At 53.9% G+C, this 18152-nt stretch overlaps 2 protein-coding genes across 3 annotated transcripts; both read left to right on the forward strand.

Moving 5' to 3' along the window:
• The first annotated feature begins 2452 nt into the window (after positions 1-2452).
• Positions 2453-7335, forward strand: DNAL4 (dynein axonemal light chain 4). 2 transcript variants are annotated; one of them, XM_037390294.1, is made up of 4 exons: positions 2453-2524; positions 3873-4094; positions 4956-5039; positions 6176-7335. In XM_037390294.1, exons 2-4 carry the CDS (start codon positions 4023-4025, stop codon positions 6338-6340), a joined length of 321 nt encoding a protein of 106 aa, XP_037246191.1. In that variant the 5' UTR covers positions 2453-2524; positions 3873-4022; the 3' UTR covers positions 6341-7335. The 2 variants fall into 2 exon arrangements, with proteins under 2 accessions (XP_037246191.1, XP_037246192.1); XM_037390295.1 differs by having other exon boundaries at positions 2470-2524; positions 3870-4094.
• Positions 7336-11782: 4447 nt separating this feature from the next.
• LOC119148835 (extracellular serine/threonine protein kinase FAM20C-like) lies at positions 11783-17186 on the forward strand. The gene is made up of 10 exons (XM_037389430.1): positions 11783-12299; positions 13753-13928; positions 14014-14092; positions 14593-14685; positions 14869-14984; positions 15288-15468; positions 15592-15701; positions 16380-16461; positions 16606-16665; positions 16751-17186. Exons 1-10 carry the CDS (start codon positions 11830-11832, stop codon positions 16983-16985), a joined length of 1602 nt encoding a protein of 533 aa, XP_037245327.1. The 5' UTR covers positions 11783-11829; the 3' UTR covers positions 16986-17186.
• Positions 17187-18152: the final 966 nt, after the last annotated feature.

The following is an 18152-nucleotide window of genomic DNA, read 5'->3' on the forward strand; positions in this document are numbered from 1 at the left end:
AGAGGTGAATCAGGCCCTTGCTCTGAATTTACCTTCACCTACAGATGGGCACATGGTTGCTCAGTATGGAAACTAAAGATGGGGTGACATGAAGCCAGCCATGTATCTGCCTTTTGTACTAGCAGCTAAGGGACCAGTACATTACCTGTGTCAGCCTAACAAGGCTTTGAACAGTTTGCAGCGTTGTAGAGAGGCAGCCTGCAGAAACCCCGCACTTGAGGGTCTAGAAATTAACAGCTCGCATTTTGCTAAGCCACAGCAGATGGAGACAGGCCAGTAGGATGCTCCCCTTTGTCAGGAGGCTTCTCTACCTTGCAGCCCTGCTGTATAACCCACCACATTCACAAAGAACACAGCAACATGGTGTTCCTATCTTTGGACCCTCTACAGTTTTGGGTTTGGCCATTTTCCCTTAGCTTTTCACCTAGGAACCACTGATGAATAATCCTTTCAACCAGCCCCACATTTCCCAAGGAAAACACTCCCTGGGGGACACACTGATCAAAACCAAAGCACATTTAATTGAACCCAGAATCACATATGCATGCACACTCCCTCCCCCAAACAGAGGCATATCATATGCACACAAACACACCAGCTCGTTCCGTCTTGCTGCTTAGTAGCAAAAGTGGGTGAACTACACAGGGATTAAAGCGTTAAAAAAAACACAGCAAGAATACGATGCTTGAAAGCACTGTGTCCCTGGAGAGATTAGAGTAGCTGCCTGGAGATAAAGTAATGATGATGGAAAGATCTTCCTTGCAGAGATTCTATTCCTAATTATCTCCTCTGCAAAAGAAAAAAAAAAATGATCTCCCAGCTTTTATCTGTCTCCTGACAATTTTAGCTCTGTGCCTGCCTCGTTGCAAGAGGCCGATGCTTGCAGAAAGGAGGAAGGAGAAGGAATCGGCACAGGAGGCAGGAGCGGTAGGAGAATGAGAGGGACAAGAGGCAGCGCTTCATTTCTGTCACAACCAGCAGAAAAGGCAGAGGGACAGATGAACGATCACCGCAGCATTGTCTTTCCGAACCCAAACTCAGCTTTGCTGCGTTTTGTCAGGCAAACAACAACCAGGTCTGATTCACTGTTACACGAGCAAAAGAGACAATAAGATGTCTTCCGGGGGGGCGGGGGGGGAAGGGGGCTTTGAGGTTATGGTGAGGGAAGAGGACTTTTTCCACAAGCTGGCAGGGGCAGGAAAATGCCCAGCTTGTTCCTCCCCCTCTTTTTCCCTTCTCAAGACATCTAGAAAGCAATTATTCTTTCAGCAGCCAGCCGGCAATGAGGACATTTCAAACGTACACCAGCCAAAAGACCACACAAAAGATCAGGCCCACAAGCCACTCTGCAAGACAAGGATGGGCCCTGACGGAAACCTGGGCATCACGCCCAGCAGCTAGGGCTTTGCACAGGAAGTATTATTCTGTAGCTTGCTGCTTCTCCACCTGTATTAATTTCAGATGAATATGTTCCTAGACTCCCAGGAAACTGTTTTAAGCCCTGTTTTATAGGGAATTGGTGTTTGGCTAGCAAACACAGGCTTCCTAGGGAGCCCAGAATAAAGGAAAGCCTCAAAGCAAACAGGCATTACAGATAAAAAGGCCACGGAGGGAGGCGATGAGCTCAGTAGGGATGGGGGTCAGTATTACAGGAGCTGTTTGCAAACTCATGACCCATCCTCGCTTTCTCCTTCTTTCCAGTTGCATCAAACTTTCCAGATGCACCCAGTTGCATCGCAAACACAAGCGGCTGCCTTTCCCATGCAATGAAAACACATGAACTGCCCCAAACCACTCCAGTATTTATCCCTGTTTAAAACAAAAGGTAGAACTAGGCCTCAAAGGGGTTTTAAGTCAGAAAAATGCAAAGTCTCCAGATACCTGGCGATCCGGCAGCGGGTGCAGCTCAGAGCCCACCCCTGCAGCCTGCCCTGCCAAAACCCACCCCGGAGCCTTGGAAAAGGCGGGAAGGCCGAGAGTCCCCTGGAAGCCCCTTTGCCAAGCCCGGCCAAGGGAGGAGACAAGGCTCCTCGTCGCCGCCGGCAGACGGCCCCCCCCTCCCAGCAGCTCCTGACCGGCGCCGGCGGCGGCCCACGAAGGGGGTGGGCACAGGGCCCGCCCCGCCACTCGCGGAGCACAGCTGTGGCTCCTGCGGCCACGCAGGACCGGGGTCCCGGACCCTTTCCACTCGCTATGGCCGGGCTGTTTCACGAGGCCCCCCGCGGTGCCGCCACCGCAGCCCCGGGCCCTCCCGCACTGCTGCCACAGGCACCGGGCCGCGGGGCGGGGGGCGGGGCGGCGCAGGACAGGCGCCCCACGGCCACCCTGCCGTCCCCGCCGCCGCCCCAAGCCCCCGCGCCGTCACCCGCAAGGCAGACAGCCAATCAGACACGCCGGGCGGCCCCCTCGCATCCAATGGACGGCGAGGTGGGTGGGACTTCCTGCGCCCGTTGCTACGACAAGTCACGGGTCTTCCTTAGCAACCGGTGCTTGGGCGGCGGCGCGGGCCGCGGTGGCGGCGCAGGTGAGGCCAGGCCCGGAGCCCCCTCGTCCTCTTCCCCCTGCTCTGCCCGGGGCTGCTCGCTGAGCCTTTTCCCTCCTCGTTCCCTCTCCTGGGGCTGAGGGCAGCGGGCTGGCGTAAGGGGGCCGCTGAGGGTGTGCGGCCCGCTCAGGCCGTGTTCCGGCGCTCCCCCGTCCCGTCCCGCAGCCCTTGGTTGTGCCGCGGAGGGAGCTTGGCCTTGCCGTGCCCGGTGGCTCCGATCCTTGCCCCCCACCTCCGGCCGGGGCTGTGGCGTGGCCTTCCGGGCCCACGGCTGGCGGGCTGCCCCCCTCTTCTAACCGGCGCAACCGTCTGTCAGCGGCTTCTGCCCAGGGAAACCGCCGCTGGCCCGTGGGGGCACCCCCGGCGGCCTACGGCCCTGAGCACCTGCCGGCGGCAGGCTGGGTGTTGAAGTAGCTCCCGGGGTTTGCCCCGCTGCGGGAGGCCGGTGCCAGTCAGGTGGAGGTTCTGTCCTGTGGAGGCTGTTGTGGGGTCATCTACAGGTCCCGTGGTCCCTGTGTGAAAGCTGGTCATCTTTTAGACTCTGCTTTAGCCAGCAGCTGTACACACTCTGCATAAATGCTTGGTCTGTGTGGCGTTGCCTGGCACCGTGTTCTGTTTTCCCCTTACTGTGAGATCACCCTTGCTTCCTTTAGGTGGGAGAGGAAGGTGGTTTGTTCTGGATGAAAGAACCAGAGGGAAGACTGTGGTGAAATGTTCTGAACCTGCCAGTCAGATGGTGCTGTGCCTCTGCATTGCCCAAGATGAGGCTGGCTGGTAATTAGGCCCAGAAGCACAGTCCAGCATTTTCCCATATGGTCCTCCCCAGCTGACAAATGTTCAGGGATATAAGGAGCAAATGTACAAACCAGACCAAGATGTTCCTGTTAAGCATTTCCGTCCAGACATGTACACTGATCCTGTTCCTAAAATACTCTTACTCTTTGCTTGTCATACGCAGTTTGAAAGTCTCGCAGATAATAGTGTCCTGGGAGAACCTTTTTGGAATTAATCAATAGACATAATGGCTGATGTATTGTTCTCCCTTCCCTTGTTGGAAGCTGTACCGTTACTTGGCTTTTTCCTCCGTGTCGATTGGTGCTTCTGGGAAGTGCTGTGCTCTTGAAGCCTTGTTTGTGGAAAATGATAAGTTTTTAAAATTTGTTTGCATTAATGGTCTGTAAGATAACGCTCTTAAGTGCATGGCTTGTGAAGATGGTACTGAGAAACAGCAAGTAAGCAGGATAGGACAATATTCTCATAATAATTTTATTGGCCTTCCATTTTAATTCAAAGCTTTCTTTCTCTTTCATGTTTGTTTTTGTTCAAGCAGTGTCCTCTGAGCTGGAAATTTTCCCCTCCTGCTGAAGCTGCTCTGCCTGTGTTCACAGAGCTGTGTTCCTCTCAGCTGCCTGTGCCGCAGCACCTTGCTGAGCTCCAGGCCATCCCCACTGCCCCTTCCCGGGGTCACTGTGGAAGTACCATGGCAGACACCGGGGAGGGGAAAAAGGAGGAAGCTGACTATAAAAGACTTCACAGCTTTCCACTGATTAGGGTAAGAAGAGGGATGGATTACGCATTTACCAGTGTTACAGACAAGAAATTCTACATTCATTCTTACCAACCTTCCAAACTAGAATTTCTCCCACTGAGTAGCTGCTGTGAGAATGTACCGGTGGTCCTGTGGAGGGATCCTGGTCATCACTGCTGCTTTCTCCCTGTCCTTGACCTCTGTCAGAGAAATTGATTAGCACCATTGTGTCCCCTGTCTGTTCTGTGTACTGTGCTGCCCCGTCCCTCTCCCCTCAAGTTAGCCAGGGGAAGCCTGGGGCAAAGTGGTTGTCTAATAGAATGAACATGCTGCCTTTGGAGCCTTCTCCTGTGTTGTGGATGCAGCTTGCTTTTTATCCTAGAGGAGCTGGAGTAAGAGACCTTGCCAGCCAGCCAGCCGAACAGAAAGAAAAGTCCGTGTAATTTAGACTTTATGCTTACAGCAATAATTAAGGACTGTGATTGGAGCAGCATTAACATGCTTTCCCTTCATCTTCAGAAAAACCGACAGATGTATCTATCTTCTCCTTTAAGCTGTGCTTACTTAGTGCTAGTCTTAATGTTAGGTAGAGAAGAATTCTGCATTGCTGGTGCAAAGGGGCACTTGTAATGCAGTAAGCCATTTTCCTATTTACTGTTCTCTGAAACAGTGGAAATGCTTGGTGTATGGACAGGCCCCTGTTGTTGGTGATGCCCCCCACCTTGAAGCAAGCATTAAAAGTTGCAGGGACTAGCTGCCTTTTGCCCATACCCAGCAGTCTAGACCCCTGCTATAGTCTGTGCAAAAGTAATAGCTACTTACTGTTGTCTTGTGTCTAGCTCTTATTTTTCTGCTTAGTTCCTCTTGTTTGTTTGCTCTTTCCAGCACACTGACATGCCAGAGGAGATGCGTGTAGAGGCCATGGAGCTGTGCGTTACGGCATGTGAGAAATACGCCACCAACAACGAGGTACTAGCCAAATCCCAAAATGGCCAGCCTTCAGTTGCTGTGGCTCAGGAAACCTGCAGGAGCAGGGCTAAGGGTGCAGGGCAGAGTAGAGTCAAATCCTGACATCCTATTACTCTCTGCACTGAACAAGGGTAGGAGGCAGCAAAGAGCTCGGCTAGATGTTGGATTCGGTTCCTTTTGTCAGCAAGATCCGTACTAGCACTTTGCTTTCCTGCAGGAAGCAGAGATTAGTAGCGATGCTGCCTCCCAGACTGTTACGCCTTCCTGATCCTGCCTTGCCTGTGACATGCTTCTAAATGTTCATAAAATGTTCTGTGTCCTGAGGGCTTGGTTCAGCACTGTGTGGAGACTCCTGTTTTGGGGATGAGTACAGGAAAGTCTTTGAACCTTTAGGTACAGTCTGTTAAAGTCTTCCCTCTCAGCTTTCAGCCTCTTGAATGAAATTACTTGAGACCATATAAATGGGGGAGTGATGTAAAAGTTACAGTCTTTAGAAATGTTGCCCTTAACTTTGAGAACCAACGATAAAGAAAAACACACCTTGCTTCTTGGGCAGGGCACGGGCTGCCTGTTGCCAGAGCAGTTTTGTGTTGGAGCAAGGCAAAGATACAAAGCCAGAGATTCCTTCTGTCCCATCCTACCTGAGACGCTGCATGTCACTGCAAAATCTTCCTCTCCTTTTTTTAGATCAAGCAGGGTGTGATCTGGGAGAAGCAAGCCTTTTAAAAGTTAGCCTAGTTTCAGTGTTTTGGTAATTAGCTGGAGTAAAAGAAAATATGGACTCCTGTAAAAATAGTCACAGCTTAGTGACCTGAATCTTCTCTCATGCTCACTACACCCAGCATAACTCAATCAGCATCTAAATCAGAATTCTTGCTTCAGACTGTGATTGCTAGATGCAGTTCTTTATAATTTCTCCTAGCTGCTGTGTCAGAGGCTGATGAAAACACAAAGACCTGTTTTACCCTTGGGTGTAGCTCTGGGGAGGTCCCAGTTCCTGAAGTGCAGCTGCTATAGCCTGTTGCCCATGACTTGAGTAGTTGTATTAAAGGGAGAAGATGACTAGGGGGATGTTTGCATAAAAACTCACTCCTTGCTCTGTCTCACCCTATGCTCTCCTCCTTAACATTCTGCAGAGTGCTGCCAAGATGATCAAAGAGATGATGGACAAGAAATTTGGGTCCTCCTGGCATGTGGTGATTGGGGAAGGTTTTGGCTTTGAGATCACTCACGAGGTGAAGAATCTGCTGTACATGTTCTTTGGTGGCAGCCTGGCTGTGTGTGTCTGGAAGTGCTCCTGACGTCTGGCGGGGTCCCATACAAGAGATTTCTTGTACGCTGCATTCAAGAGATTTCTTCCTTCTCTTGACAGTTTTGTACAATCTGGAGGTGGGGCTTTTTTTTTTTAATAGTTAAACATCAAGATTTTTTTTTCATACTGACTTAACAGTTCCATGGGATACATATAGTTGGTGCATGTGTATGTATAAACTTGCTAAGCTGTCCTGTCCTTGCTTATAGGATTTCTCATCTGTCTGTGGCTCTTTCTGGGGTGGTTGAGCCGAAGCAGGAAGGAGATGGGGTGTAGGTATCTCACGACACGCTGCAGAGCCGTGTAGCAACGCTAGGAGGGGGAAGCAAAAGAGAAAAGGTGCTATCTAACCCTACGGGGGTTTTTGTCCTCCCACTTGTTCCACGTCGTGCCCTCTCTTCTCTGCCTTCCCTGCTACCCTGTGGTATGGCTCTGACCGGCACCTGTTTCTCCTCTCTCTGAATGCTGAGCATATCTTCTTTCCCCCTCGCTTTTAAGATGTCCGTACAGAACTGGCAGTGCCAAGGGTCCCCATGGAGGCAGACTGAGCTCGCCCTTCCCCATTTCTTTTGGGAGGGCACAACAGCTGAGCTGCCTGGGTGTAGGAGGTTGCTATGCAAACTGCCCCCTCCTTTCTCACCCACCACACACTGAGATAGCATGAAAACACAGGCAGCTGACGACGCCTGGGGAGTGGGTGAGAACTCTTCATAAGGCTCGAATGCCTCCCTGTCAGTTCTTGGGGGTGTTGTAAGTGCTGTGTACTTTCAGCATCTTGTTTGGAGGCTGGTAGAGGCTCCATGTGAGATATCACTTGGTCATCACAAACCTAACGTCTTTTTGGACTTGCATTCTTTTAGTCTGTTTCATTTTTTAAAGCTGTCAGTGTTGGAGGATGGAATGAACGTAATTGTATGTTACGTATATGGCTTATTTATATAAATCTGGGGAACTGTTTTTACAATAAAAATTTAGTAAAATGTCCTTTTCTGTGTGTTCTAAAATGAAAATCTCAAAGTGGAGCACAAGAAGGAAAAGTAGTTCAGGAAACACAGAAGTAAGTAAGCAATGGTATCGCTCAGGTGGGGGACACTGACAAGTCTCCATCCTGCATGTTGTGTGACCAGGTGACTCATAGGTACCAGAGACGTGGTCATCCTCCCTATTCAGTTCCTTTCACCAGTGCAAGCCGTGACGCTGAGGAAGGTTGCCAGGCCCTCAGTGCTGCTGACCAAAGTCATCAGTCCACACAGCTGTCTAAGCAGTAGCAGCAAGGGAGTGTTCCTGTGTCCTCTGCCCAGCCAGTATGCCCCTGCTCTGACCTTTGGGGTCTCATATGTGTGGCTTCCTTGATTTTCAGACTTTCTTAGCACCTCACCAGCAGTACTGCTGGCACCTCATGTTTTGTGAGAGGCCACACTCTGGCCCATAGTTCAAGTCTGAAGGACCTTTCTGCGTTAGTGCCTGTGGTGGATCAGAATGGTGGAGGGTCTTACAAATCCTTTTGTCCCTTCTCTGAACCTCAGTGTGATGCTAGAGATGTCCTGCCTCCGTTTTATCTTCATCAGGAGCTCTTGTGTAAGCCAGGAATTAGAGTAATACGAAGACAACCAGAAATTATTTCAAATTTGGACCATCTGTGCTGGCTAGGCCTGATGTCCTCTCATATAATTCCTTATTGATCAGGTGGAAAGGAATTGCAGGGTAGGGGGAACACAACTGGTATCATAAGGTAGTTGGTATCACGATACCTGCTCTGTGTGGCAGACCACAGTGGCAGGATTGCTGTGCAGTGTAGAAGAGTCCAAATCCTTTGAGCTTGGTGTGGTTGCTCTGCTTGCTCCAGCTGGCTGCCTTTACATGAAGATAGCACTGTTGACTGGCAGTTTCTGCAGGTGGAAAAGATTATTTTTCTCTTCCACAGCTTTCTGTCTCCTCTGGGTTCGGAGGAAAAGGTAAAGCCAGTGTCTTTGCAGTGCTCTGCATTGGAGCATGATGATACCTTCAGCCATACTATAGTTGTTGTAGTTGTGCCTCTTTAACACTAATGAATAATTAACTGCTGTGTGCATATGCACAGATGTGCTGGTCATGGGCATCTCTGCAGGGTCGTGGTGACCTGCAGATGATCACAGGGAGCTGCTTACCTCAACACACAATCTTTTGGCCTTGCTGCCAGTTTGTTATCTCTCTGGCTGCCAGCTGACCAAAGCTGATGTCTCCATGACCTGCATGGGCAATAAGTGAACACTGACTGCTCCTCAACCTTCTCGAAGCATCAGTGTGCATGTGCAGAGTGAGGCGAGAGCTAGGTGTGAATTTGCAGCAAGTCAGGTCCCGCACTGTAACTCCCCCAAGGTAAGTGCAAGGTAGCTTACAGGGCAGCAGCAGGCTGGTTTTGTTTCCAAATGTCACAGCTTTCCTTCAAGAAGTTACCACGAAGGAGCCGACCCATTTTAGCTGGTGTGCATACCCGTCATTGGCACTGTATGCAAAACCACAAACCTCAACCTCCCAAAATTCAGCTGGATGTGAAGGCCCCTGCTCCAAGGCAAGAGTTCAATAAGATCAATTTTCCTGCCCGTTGCAAGTGGAGCCATGCTGTGCTGGCCCTTGTGTGTTAGGAGAAAGACTTCCGCCCCCTTTTTGCTGTGGAACTGGCACATTTTTGGGCATGCCTGTAATTTTGCGGGGACTACAGTTCATGGATCAGAGATGGCCCCTTGTCCTGTGTTTTCTTGCCAGAGACCCCTCTGTGGATGATGCTTTGGAGCCTCTAGGGCCTAGATGCTTTTGGCTATAAAGCTGCAGTCTCTTGCTGAAGGATTTCTACTTTACAAATTTTCAGCAGAAAGCTGGGGAAGCTGGCAACAGGTGGCTTGCTATTGTGTTCTCCTCTCCCTCTCATCTCCTGTCCCCTGCATCTTGCTGCCATTACCCATCAAAGCATCAGGCTGAGTCAGATGTAGAAAATGAGATGAAAAACACAGGGTGATGCATCGGTGCCAGCCAGTGACCCTTCCTATCCGCCCATCTCAGAGGGCTGTGCTTCGTGACTTCATCCCTCCCCACTGAGGGGAGATGGGCAGCATCATTATCAGCTGCCGGGGAGTCCTGACTTGGTGCCAGCAGTGGAAATGTCTCCGGATGTACGGCTCCTCCTCCACCCCAAGGGTGACTCGAACCTGCTGTGACGCAGGGGGAAGGCGCTGGGAAGATGGAGGAAGAGCTGGAGGGGGGAGATGGGAAGAAAGAGGTGCAAACTCAACTGCTTCTCTGAGATGATGTCATGGCAACAAAGCAAGTCGACGTGCTGTCAGGCGATCGGGGCAGGCTTTGAAGCTCTCCAGCTCTTCCCTGTTGCTGTGGGCTCATGTCTGACTCGCTGAAAAATCTTTTGGTAAATATTTAATGTCAGCATTGAAGTCCTAAGTGGGCAAGTGCCCCACCTAATGCCCCTGCCTCCACTTTCCAATGGGATGCTAAATCAGGGCAGGGGTAGGATTGCAAGTTCCCCCAGCCTGGGGAGGGACTGCCCGTCAGTAGGGTGGCTTCAGCCCCTAGGGTCCCTGTCCCTGTCTGCCTCTAGGATGTGGAGGTATCTATCCCCCTCAACCCAGTTTGGAGCTGGTTTGGGGCACTGAAAGGAGGAGGGTGTCTCCCTCTCCCCTCAGTCTCCCAGGGCTGGCTCTGGAATAAAGAAATCTGTGGCCCTGCTCTGGGAGCCGAGCCCAGCTCCTTTGATGACAGTGGTTAGCACGTGGGTTTTGTTGGTGTATTTTTTCACTAAGCAATGACCTAACGATCCTGTGTTCCAGCTACAGCTCCTCCTAGGCGCCTTCTTTCCAAACCGTACATCCAGACTGGATCCAGCAAACCTCCCGGAGCAGTGTGTTCCCTTCCCTGGGGAAGCCATCTGCTCCTCTCCGCCCGGCTCCTTCTGCAGGGCTTCAAGCTCGCCAACCAGGCTGGAAAGCTGTCCTCCTCCTCCTCCCTGTTCGCCCTGGCTTCCATCAGCCATCTTGTTAGCGCAAGGCACGGGAAGGGAACGCAGGGCTGAATCTGGGGTGGCTGATGGTGTCAGCCGAAGGCGGTTTCCAGGCAACTGTAGTGCTGTGGGACACGGTGAGCCAAGAACATCAGGAGCACCGCGTTCTTGCTGTACCACCTGGGAGGGGGCCGAGCCCGGGACTGACAGAGCTGGCACGGGATGGTGCAGAGAGGCCAGCGCGAGTGAGAGGGTAGTGCAGGGATGCCAGCAGGGGAGACGGTCTCCAGCGTACCCCCTTATGTCTGCCACTCATCTTACCCTCCCTGGCTTGGAGCAAGGATGTCCAAGCTGGCTGCTGGTACATTACACAGCGAGGAAGGACCGTGTGATGTATGGGATTTCACACGCCCTCTGCATCCTTTGGGAAATAGAAAAGAGGAAAAACATCACTCTAGACTCTGTATCCAAGCCACCAACCTTGTTGCAGGTGGTCCTGTGCTTCTCTGTCCCTTAACAAATCCAAAGGTCTCCCCCTACAAGTCATCAACTGGTTCTGCCCATGCAGCTCAGCTCTGTGTCCATGGATGTCACTGGAAAAGTGAATTTCTTGTGAAAATGGGCTGTCCTGCCCTTCCATAAGCTGCTAGTTCTTCCCCAACACTTGGTGGGTCCTTCTGTCCCTTTGTGCTGATGCCCGAGGCAGCAGGCAGCATCCTCACTCCTGCCTGCTTGCCTCCCCTGCCTGCTTCAGAGGCCCTGGGAGCATCCCTGCCCATGAACCTCACCTGCCCGGCATCCCTTCCGTACACTGCCAGCCCGTATTTTTCCCTCCTATTAATGCTGATACTCACCTCTCCTTCGTTTTACCTAATTTGAGTGGTTTTTGAAGGGGGGGTTGAGTACAAGTGATTTTGAATAGATGGGGGAGTGTGGTAAAATTGCTCTAGCGGAGCAGCAGGAGAAAAACTCTCCTGGGCTATGAGTGTGTGGATGTGATGGACATGGGGAACTGGGCTGAGTGGTGCTGGGCAGGGTGGGTGCTGCAGGAGAGCAGAACCGCCTTAATGCCCTGTATACAAAGAAATGTTCTGCAGCCCTGTGCAGGTGACAGCATAGAGAGATGGGACAGCGTGGGGGTTATCTGCAGTCATTCTTGTCTCCAAGCCAGCCTTGTGGCTATTGATTTGGAACTTGCCCTGTCGTTCACGCTAACCTTGGTGGTGCTAGCTTGCTCCTTATCAGCACTGATAAATCCCATTGCAACCTCCTGCCCCGTCCTGCTGTCAGCCCAGTGGTGTCACCCCTTGAGGTGCCGTGGTGACAGATCTTTCCTGCAACTCTGCCCTTGCACTGGTTGCTCTTTTGCTGCAATGCTCTAAATCCAGGACGCCTCACTCCTATTTTTGCACAGAGGCTGTGGCTGCACCAACTGTCTTTTAGCCCTGGGTGGGTGCCCACCTCTCGCTGAGCATCTCGGCCAAGGAAGGATGCGTTGCCGGCTGCAAACGCTTTTCCAAAGGAAATTTAAAGTCAGCCTCCTCTTTCTCCTGCTCTTGGCCCTCCTGGTACACCTGGCGATGGACTTGGCTCTCCCTGCAGCCCACAAGGCCTGCGGCTGCAACGCAAAAGCACCAAAAGCCTCGGGTGTCCTATCAGGCAGCCCCATGCTGGCCAGCCCCAAAAAGCTGAGCCTGCGAATCCTTCAGGATTTCAGTGGCAGCAACGGCTCCTTGGAGAAAAGCTCCCAGCCACAGGGAGCAGGACTGCATGCAAGGGCTGGAGGGCCAGGGGTCCCACACCAGCACAGAGAGGGACAGACCAAGGGATCAAAGCTGGCGGCACTCTTTGAGCACCCTCTTTACAACATCCCAATCCCGAAGGTGACAGAGAAAGACAAGCTTTTCGTTGTCAACTCCATGGAGAAGTTCAGCCTGCACAGCAGCGGGAGCGACGAATGGTGAGGAGTGAGCTCAGCCCTGGCTTGCTTTTGAGGGGTATGTGGGTTTGAGGGGACAAGTGGCAGCAACCAAACACATCATTTCCCTGCGTAGATCAGCACCCTACCCGAGAGGGGCCCCAATTGCTGAGCACGCTCTTCTTGTGCCTCAAATCCTCTCTTAGCCCAGAATTTCTAGGCTGCTCCCTGGGAGCCTGTAGCACATGGTGAAGTCAAAGGAGACTTGAATTATTCATAGAATTATGCAGGGTATCTTTTAGTTGATCTCCTCGTCTCCTTTCCTTCCCCAATGCAGACTAGCCTTTGGTTTGCCTTTATGTATATGAGGAAGTCCCCACTCCAGACTGCTAACCGGTTTTATTCCCCTCTCCTGACACAGTTGGAGATGCAAAGCCTGCAATATAGGTTACCTCTAACCATGAGACCGTTCCCATCCTGCATTTCGCAGGACATTGTCTGACCTCTTTAGTTTCAGCTTTATGGTGAGCTCACTGTTGCTGGCTGCCTATTTTTATCACTGGACTACTAACCTCTAATTAGGAGGGAAGATATTAAAAGCTTTAGTGTTGATACCCATAGCAGCTTCCTTACGGAAAGCACACCTTCCAAACACGGTGGCTGCTAAAGCTGGGAGAGAATAAAAGCTGGTTTAAGAGCTGGTTACCACAGATGGGCATTTGCCTCTGAGGACCACCTCACCTGTTGGGTAGCCATGGGAGATGGGTCTGGTTTGATGTAATTGGGGCACAGTCTGCATTTTCCTAGAGAGACATATGAATTTGCATTATAGATGCCCTGGGCTGGACTGTCCCATTGCAGTGCCTGTGGGTGCTGGTACAGAGGAGTGGAAGATACCCCCAGGACCCCCACCCTGAATGCCAGCAAAATGCAAATTTGCAGGATGCACAGAGGCAGGGATAGTGCTAGCCCAAACTCATCCTTCCAGGGAAGTCAGGGGTGCACAATAAACCCATCCAAGGGGAACTGGATGGTGAGGGTGGGCGTTCAGGTCAGTGCTGGCGATGGCTTGGAAGCCCTTGCTCCCCCACCCCTGTTTTATGGATGTGTGTGTGTATTCCTGGGAGCTAATCTCTTGGGCAAAATCCATGAGATGAGCTGCTCCAGCAGGGAAATAAAGGCACGGATGAGAGAAACAGGATCAGCTGGGGGATTTTCCATGGGGGATGCAGGGGAAGACACTGAGCCCCCTCTGGCTCTGCTAGCGGGTCTTCCCAGCCACCAGCCATGGGTGGGATCTGCCCAGGTGCCAGGAGCCCCAAGGAGGACACTCAGGGCAGGGGTTTTCACCACCACCCAGGGCTTGTGCTGGGCCTTTCCCCTGCCTCACCCTCCATGAGCCGGCTCCCAGGAAGGGCCTGAGGACGTGGGGCCTGTCCAGTCCCGACTAAACACTGTCGTTGTTGTTGGGGTGGTGGTGGCTGTCGGGCTGCAGGGTCAGCAGCAGTAAAGCCGAGACGCTCCTCCCGACAGGGAAGACGGCCTACGACACCTATCCTACCTGGCTGAAATTCCACGTTGGCATCAACCGCTATGAGCTGTACCCTCGCCAGGACCCCCTGATGCCCACCCTCCTCCAGGATTTGGCCACAAAGAGGATCGTCAGCTCGGGTACCACTTCCCTGCCTGCACCCCTGCCCACACCCCTGCCCCTGCCTGCTGCCTGTCTCCCTCATACCAATGTGGCACCTTTCAGTCCAGAAGTCCGGCGGGACCCAGCTCAAGCTCATCATGACATTCCCAAATTATGGGCAGGCCCTCTTCAAGCCAATGAAGTAAGTAGAGTGGGGGACAACCCCCTACCTCCCACACGTGGTCCCATTAGGCGGCGAGGAGCGGCTGGAGGAGACCATGAGGGAAAAAATGGAGATGTGCTTCATTTGCTACCTCGCTTGAGCCCCCTTACCCCAAAACCTAGGGGAGCGGGATGGTCCCCTTCCCCTCTCCTTCCTTGATGGTGCTTGCAGCAGGCTGGGCGCAGCTTGTGATGGGGTAGTGACCTCCAGTGGTGGAAAGAAGAAGACGGTCCATGAGGACTATCGAGGACTCTCCAGTTAATGAGGGCTTCCCAGCCCTTGGGTTGGGAGCAGGGGGTGCATGGGGGCCTGGCTGGGGGGTTCGGTGCCGCACCCGGCAGGGAGTGACTGGAGGAGACTGGGTCTGGCTGTGTCTCCAGTAGCACTGGGGGCATAAGGTGAGGGGTGGTTTGGAGCCAAACCAGCCTTGGGGTGACCCTGTCTATGGGCATTGCCACCACCCTCCCCTCTTTTCCCAGGCAGACCCGGGACCAGGAGACCCCCATGGATGTCTTCTACTTCTCAGACTTTGAGCGGCACAATGCAGAGATTGCAGCCTTCCACCTGGACAGGTGAGCACAAGCTTTGCATCCAAATTTTCCCTCCCAGGACAGCAAAGTGGCAGAGAAATTCCTCCTTCATCCCACCTCTTCCCTTCTGTTGCAAGGGATACGTGCATCTCATGGTGATTTTAATAACTTGCTGTGAAAAACATCCAGGATCGGCAAGAAATGGTTCTGAGTTCTGTGTTTCAGGATCCTGGATTTCCGGCGAATCCCCCCAGTTTCTGGCCGTTTGGTCAATATAACAAAAGAGATTCGTGACATCACCACGGACAAGAAACTGGCCAAGACTTTCTTCATCTCCCCAGGTGAGTTTTCATGCCATCCATCCTCTCCTGCAGCCACCCGCATGGAGCTCACCTGGAGCTGGCTGCTCCTGCCCTGTCTCCCCCTGCATCAGGGCAAACCATCCCTTTGTAGACTGCTCCAGCTCCCAACGGGTCCCCTGCCACGGAGCTCTGCTCCTCAAGGCCTTCCTTGCCATTGCTTTGCTGGTGGCACGTGGCCACAGCACATGGGGCATCCTCACCCAGCTGGACCACCCTGTATGGGAGTAGAGGGCTCGTTACCTTCCTGCTGTTCGTCAACCTTTGCTTTGTCCCCATGGCCAGCGGGCAACGTCTGCTTCTACGGGGAGTGCTCCTACTACTGCTCCACTGAGCACGCCCTCTGCGGTAAGCCGGACCTTCTGGAGGGTTCCATGGCCGCCCTGCTGCCTGACAAGACCTTGGCCAAGCGCCGCTCCTGGCGCAGCCCCTGGCGCCGCTCCTACCACAAGAGCAAGAAGGCTGAGTGAGCCGGGGCACGGGGAGCACGGGGGGCAGCGGGCATGGAGCAGCAGAGCCATGGGGTGGGAGCAGACCACCCTACAGCTTTCCTCACAGCCCTGTCCCCCACCCTGGCCTCTGCCTGCAGGTGGGAGCTGAACCCCAACTACTGCACTCAGGTGCGAGAGACGCCGCCCTACAACAGGGGCCATCGCCTCCTTGACCTCATCGACATGACAGTCCTCGATTTCCTTATGGGTGAGCCCTGCCGTGCCGGCGCTGGGGGCTGGGGGGGGAACCTCGGGACCAAGAGGCCCAAATGGCTCCATGTCCCATGGCTCTACATCCCATGAAGTTTGTTGGCCAAACCGTTGCTTGGGCTGCAGAGAGCTGCGCTCTTACCCAGAGTGAAAGCAAAGGGCTGTGCTGTTAGGGCATATCCCAGGCAGAAGCTCAAAGACAAGAGATGCCAGGGAGATCCCAGCTGAACAGCCCAGGCACAGGAAACACCTCCTGGCAAGCTCCCATGTGCAGCCCCTGGAGAGCTGGGGCTGGCAGTGATGCTCCCAGGGGCTCGTGCTGCCTCTCCCATCCTTGGGGCAGCTCCTTCTCCCCTGTGCTGTCCCCTGCCATTATCTGACTTGGAGAGCTTCCCGCCTTGTCCCTGGCCACCCAGCCATGTCTTTGCAGTTACTTCTGCTCCATTTGCTGCTGTTGTCCCTCCATGGGGCTGTTGGGTTGAAAAGGGGCCTGGAGGCCCTGGAGGCTCTGCTTGTGTCCCCCCTATGGCCATGGCCACGGGACAGGCACCTCAGAGCTGCCCTCAGACCTTGTCACCAGCCCCTGAGTATCAGTCTTGCACCAGGAGGGTGCTCTGTGTCCCTGCTCCCACCTCCCAGCCCACCAGTCGATGGCAAATGTTTTGCTTCGCTGCAGGCAACATGGACCGGCACCACTACGAGACCTTTGAGAAATTTGGGAACGACACTTTTCTGCTGCACCTGGACAACGGCCGTGGGTAAAGCAGGGGGAGAGGGGGAGGCTGCAATCCTGTCAAAGGGGCCGGGGGAGACCATGAGTCTTGCCAAAATGCACCCCAAGCTGGGCTCTGAACCATGGGGTGATGCCACCCTGACACCGACCGGTGGGCTTCTCCCCCCAGCTTTGGCACACACTCGCGTGATGAACTGTCCATCCTGGCTCCCCTCCAGCAATGCTGCAGGTAAGGGGCTGCTGCTGCCCACCCCAGAGCTGCCATTGGGGTGGGGGTCCCCAGGTTGAAACCTCTCCCTTCTTGTCTTTGTCAGCATCAAGAAGTCAACCTACCTGCGGCTGCAGCTGCTGGCCACTCAGCCCTACCGCCTGAGTGACCTGCTGCAGGAGGCGCTGGCCACTGACCCCCTGGCCCCCATCCTGGCCGAGCCCCACCTGCAGGCGCTGGACCGTCGCCTGGGGAAGGTGCTGGTGGTGGTGGGACGCTGCCTGGCCAGGGCAGCCCACCCAGACGAGGTGCTGGTGGATGACGTGGGGTCCCGGCTGTGATGGAGGGCTTGGTGCCCCACTAAGTTGGGGTGTCTTGGTGCACTGTCGAGGGTGTTGTGGGGACTGGCATGCAGCTCTTGATTCTGTGTAGCTTTGGCTTTCAGCAGCGCCAGAGCCGGCGGTGCCATGTGCTAGGAAAGCGGGCTGTAAGGATAGCCAGTATAGGGAGGGTATTTGAATAAAAAAGGTTGGCCTAGTGGAGAAGACACAAGCTGAGATTTCCCCCACCTGGCTTGTCCTTGTGTGCCTGGACGTGTTGCTTCAGCTCTCCAAAGCCTTTTAGGAAAGGGTAGGGATTTCTCCTGGTTTTGTCCAGCAAGAGCTGCCAAACTCAAGGAGCTGGCAAGCTCCTGCTGCCCCAGCCCTCCCCAGCACGGCAATGCCCTGCTGATCCCCAAAAAGAGAGCTAAGGCTCCCCACTGCCAATGTGGGGAACCTGAGGCACAAGCTCCCAGCCACCTGCCACTTGTCCCTGCCCCGCTCCTCCCACACCCACCTGAAAACCTCCACAGCTCCGGCATCGCCACCTCTGCTGCAGCACTGGGGTTGCAGCAAGGGGACACAAACCCCACTTCCACCCACAGCATCCCCCCAAATCCCCTGGGAACCGCTGCTGGCTCCCTCCCTGCCCAAAAAAGTGGCTCTCAGGAGGGGACGGATTGACCCAGAGCCACGCACCCTATTTAGTGCCTGGTGGCTCAGCACCCAGCTTATCCCCTGAGCCTCCCAGGGAGGTTAATCCACAGCAGGGTTACGTCAGCTGGGGCAGGTGCCATTGCTAAGGCTACCGCCAGTGTCCCCAGGATGGGGCACAGGGCTGGCATCTGCATGGCCAGAGATAAAGGTGCCACCGGGGAGATGTCCTCTGGCCCAGCCAGTCACCCACAGAGCGATGGGAAGCCGCAGGAAAGAGTGAAAAAGGGCGGCTGGCGCAGCGGGAGACAGGGCTGCCCTGGAAAAGCCAGGCGGAGATTTAGGCCGGAACAAAAAATGGGCTCGAAAGGGAGAGAGAAAAAAACCAAAAGCGAGACAAAGAGGATCTGTCCACGTTACACAACAGGACTGGGGACTCTGAATTGGGGTTTGTTGTGACGTGCCCCCCCCGCCCCCGACGCTGGCAGCATGTCCTGCTGCTGCCCTGGCTGCTGCACCAAACCCCGGCACAGG

This window comes from Falco rusticolus, chromosome 5, assembly GCF_015220075.1.
Source record: "Falco rusticolus isolate bFalRus1 chromosome 5, bFalRus1.pri, whole genome shotgun sequence".
NCBI classification, from domain to species: Eukaryota; Metazoa; Chordata; class Aves; order Falconiformes; family Falconidae; genus Falco; species Falco rusticolus.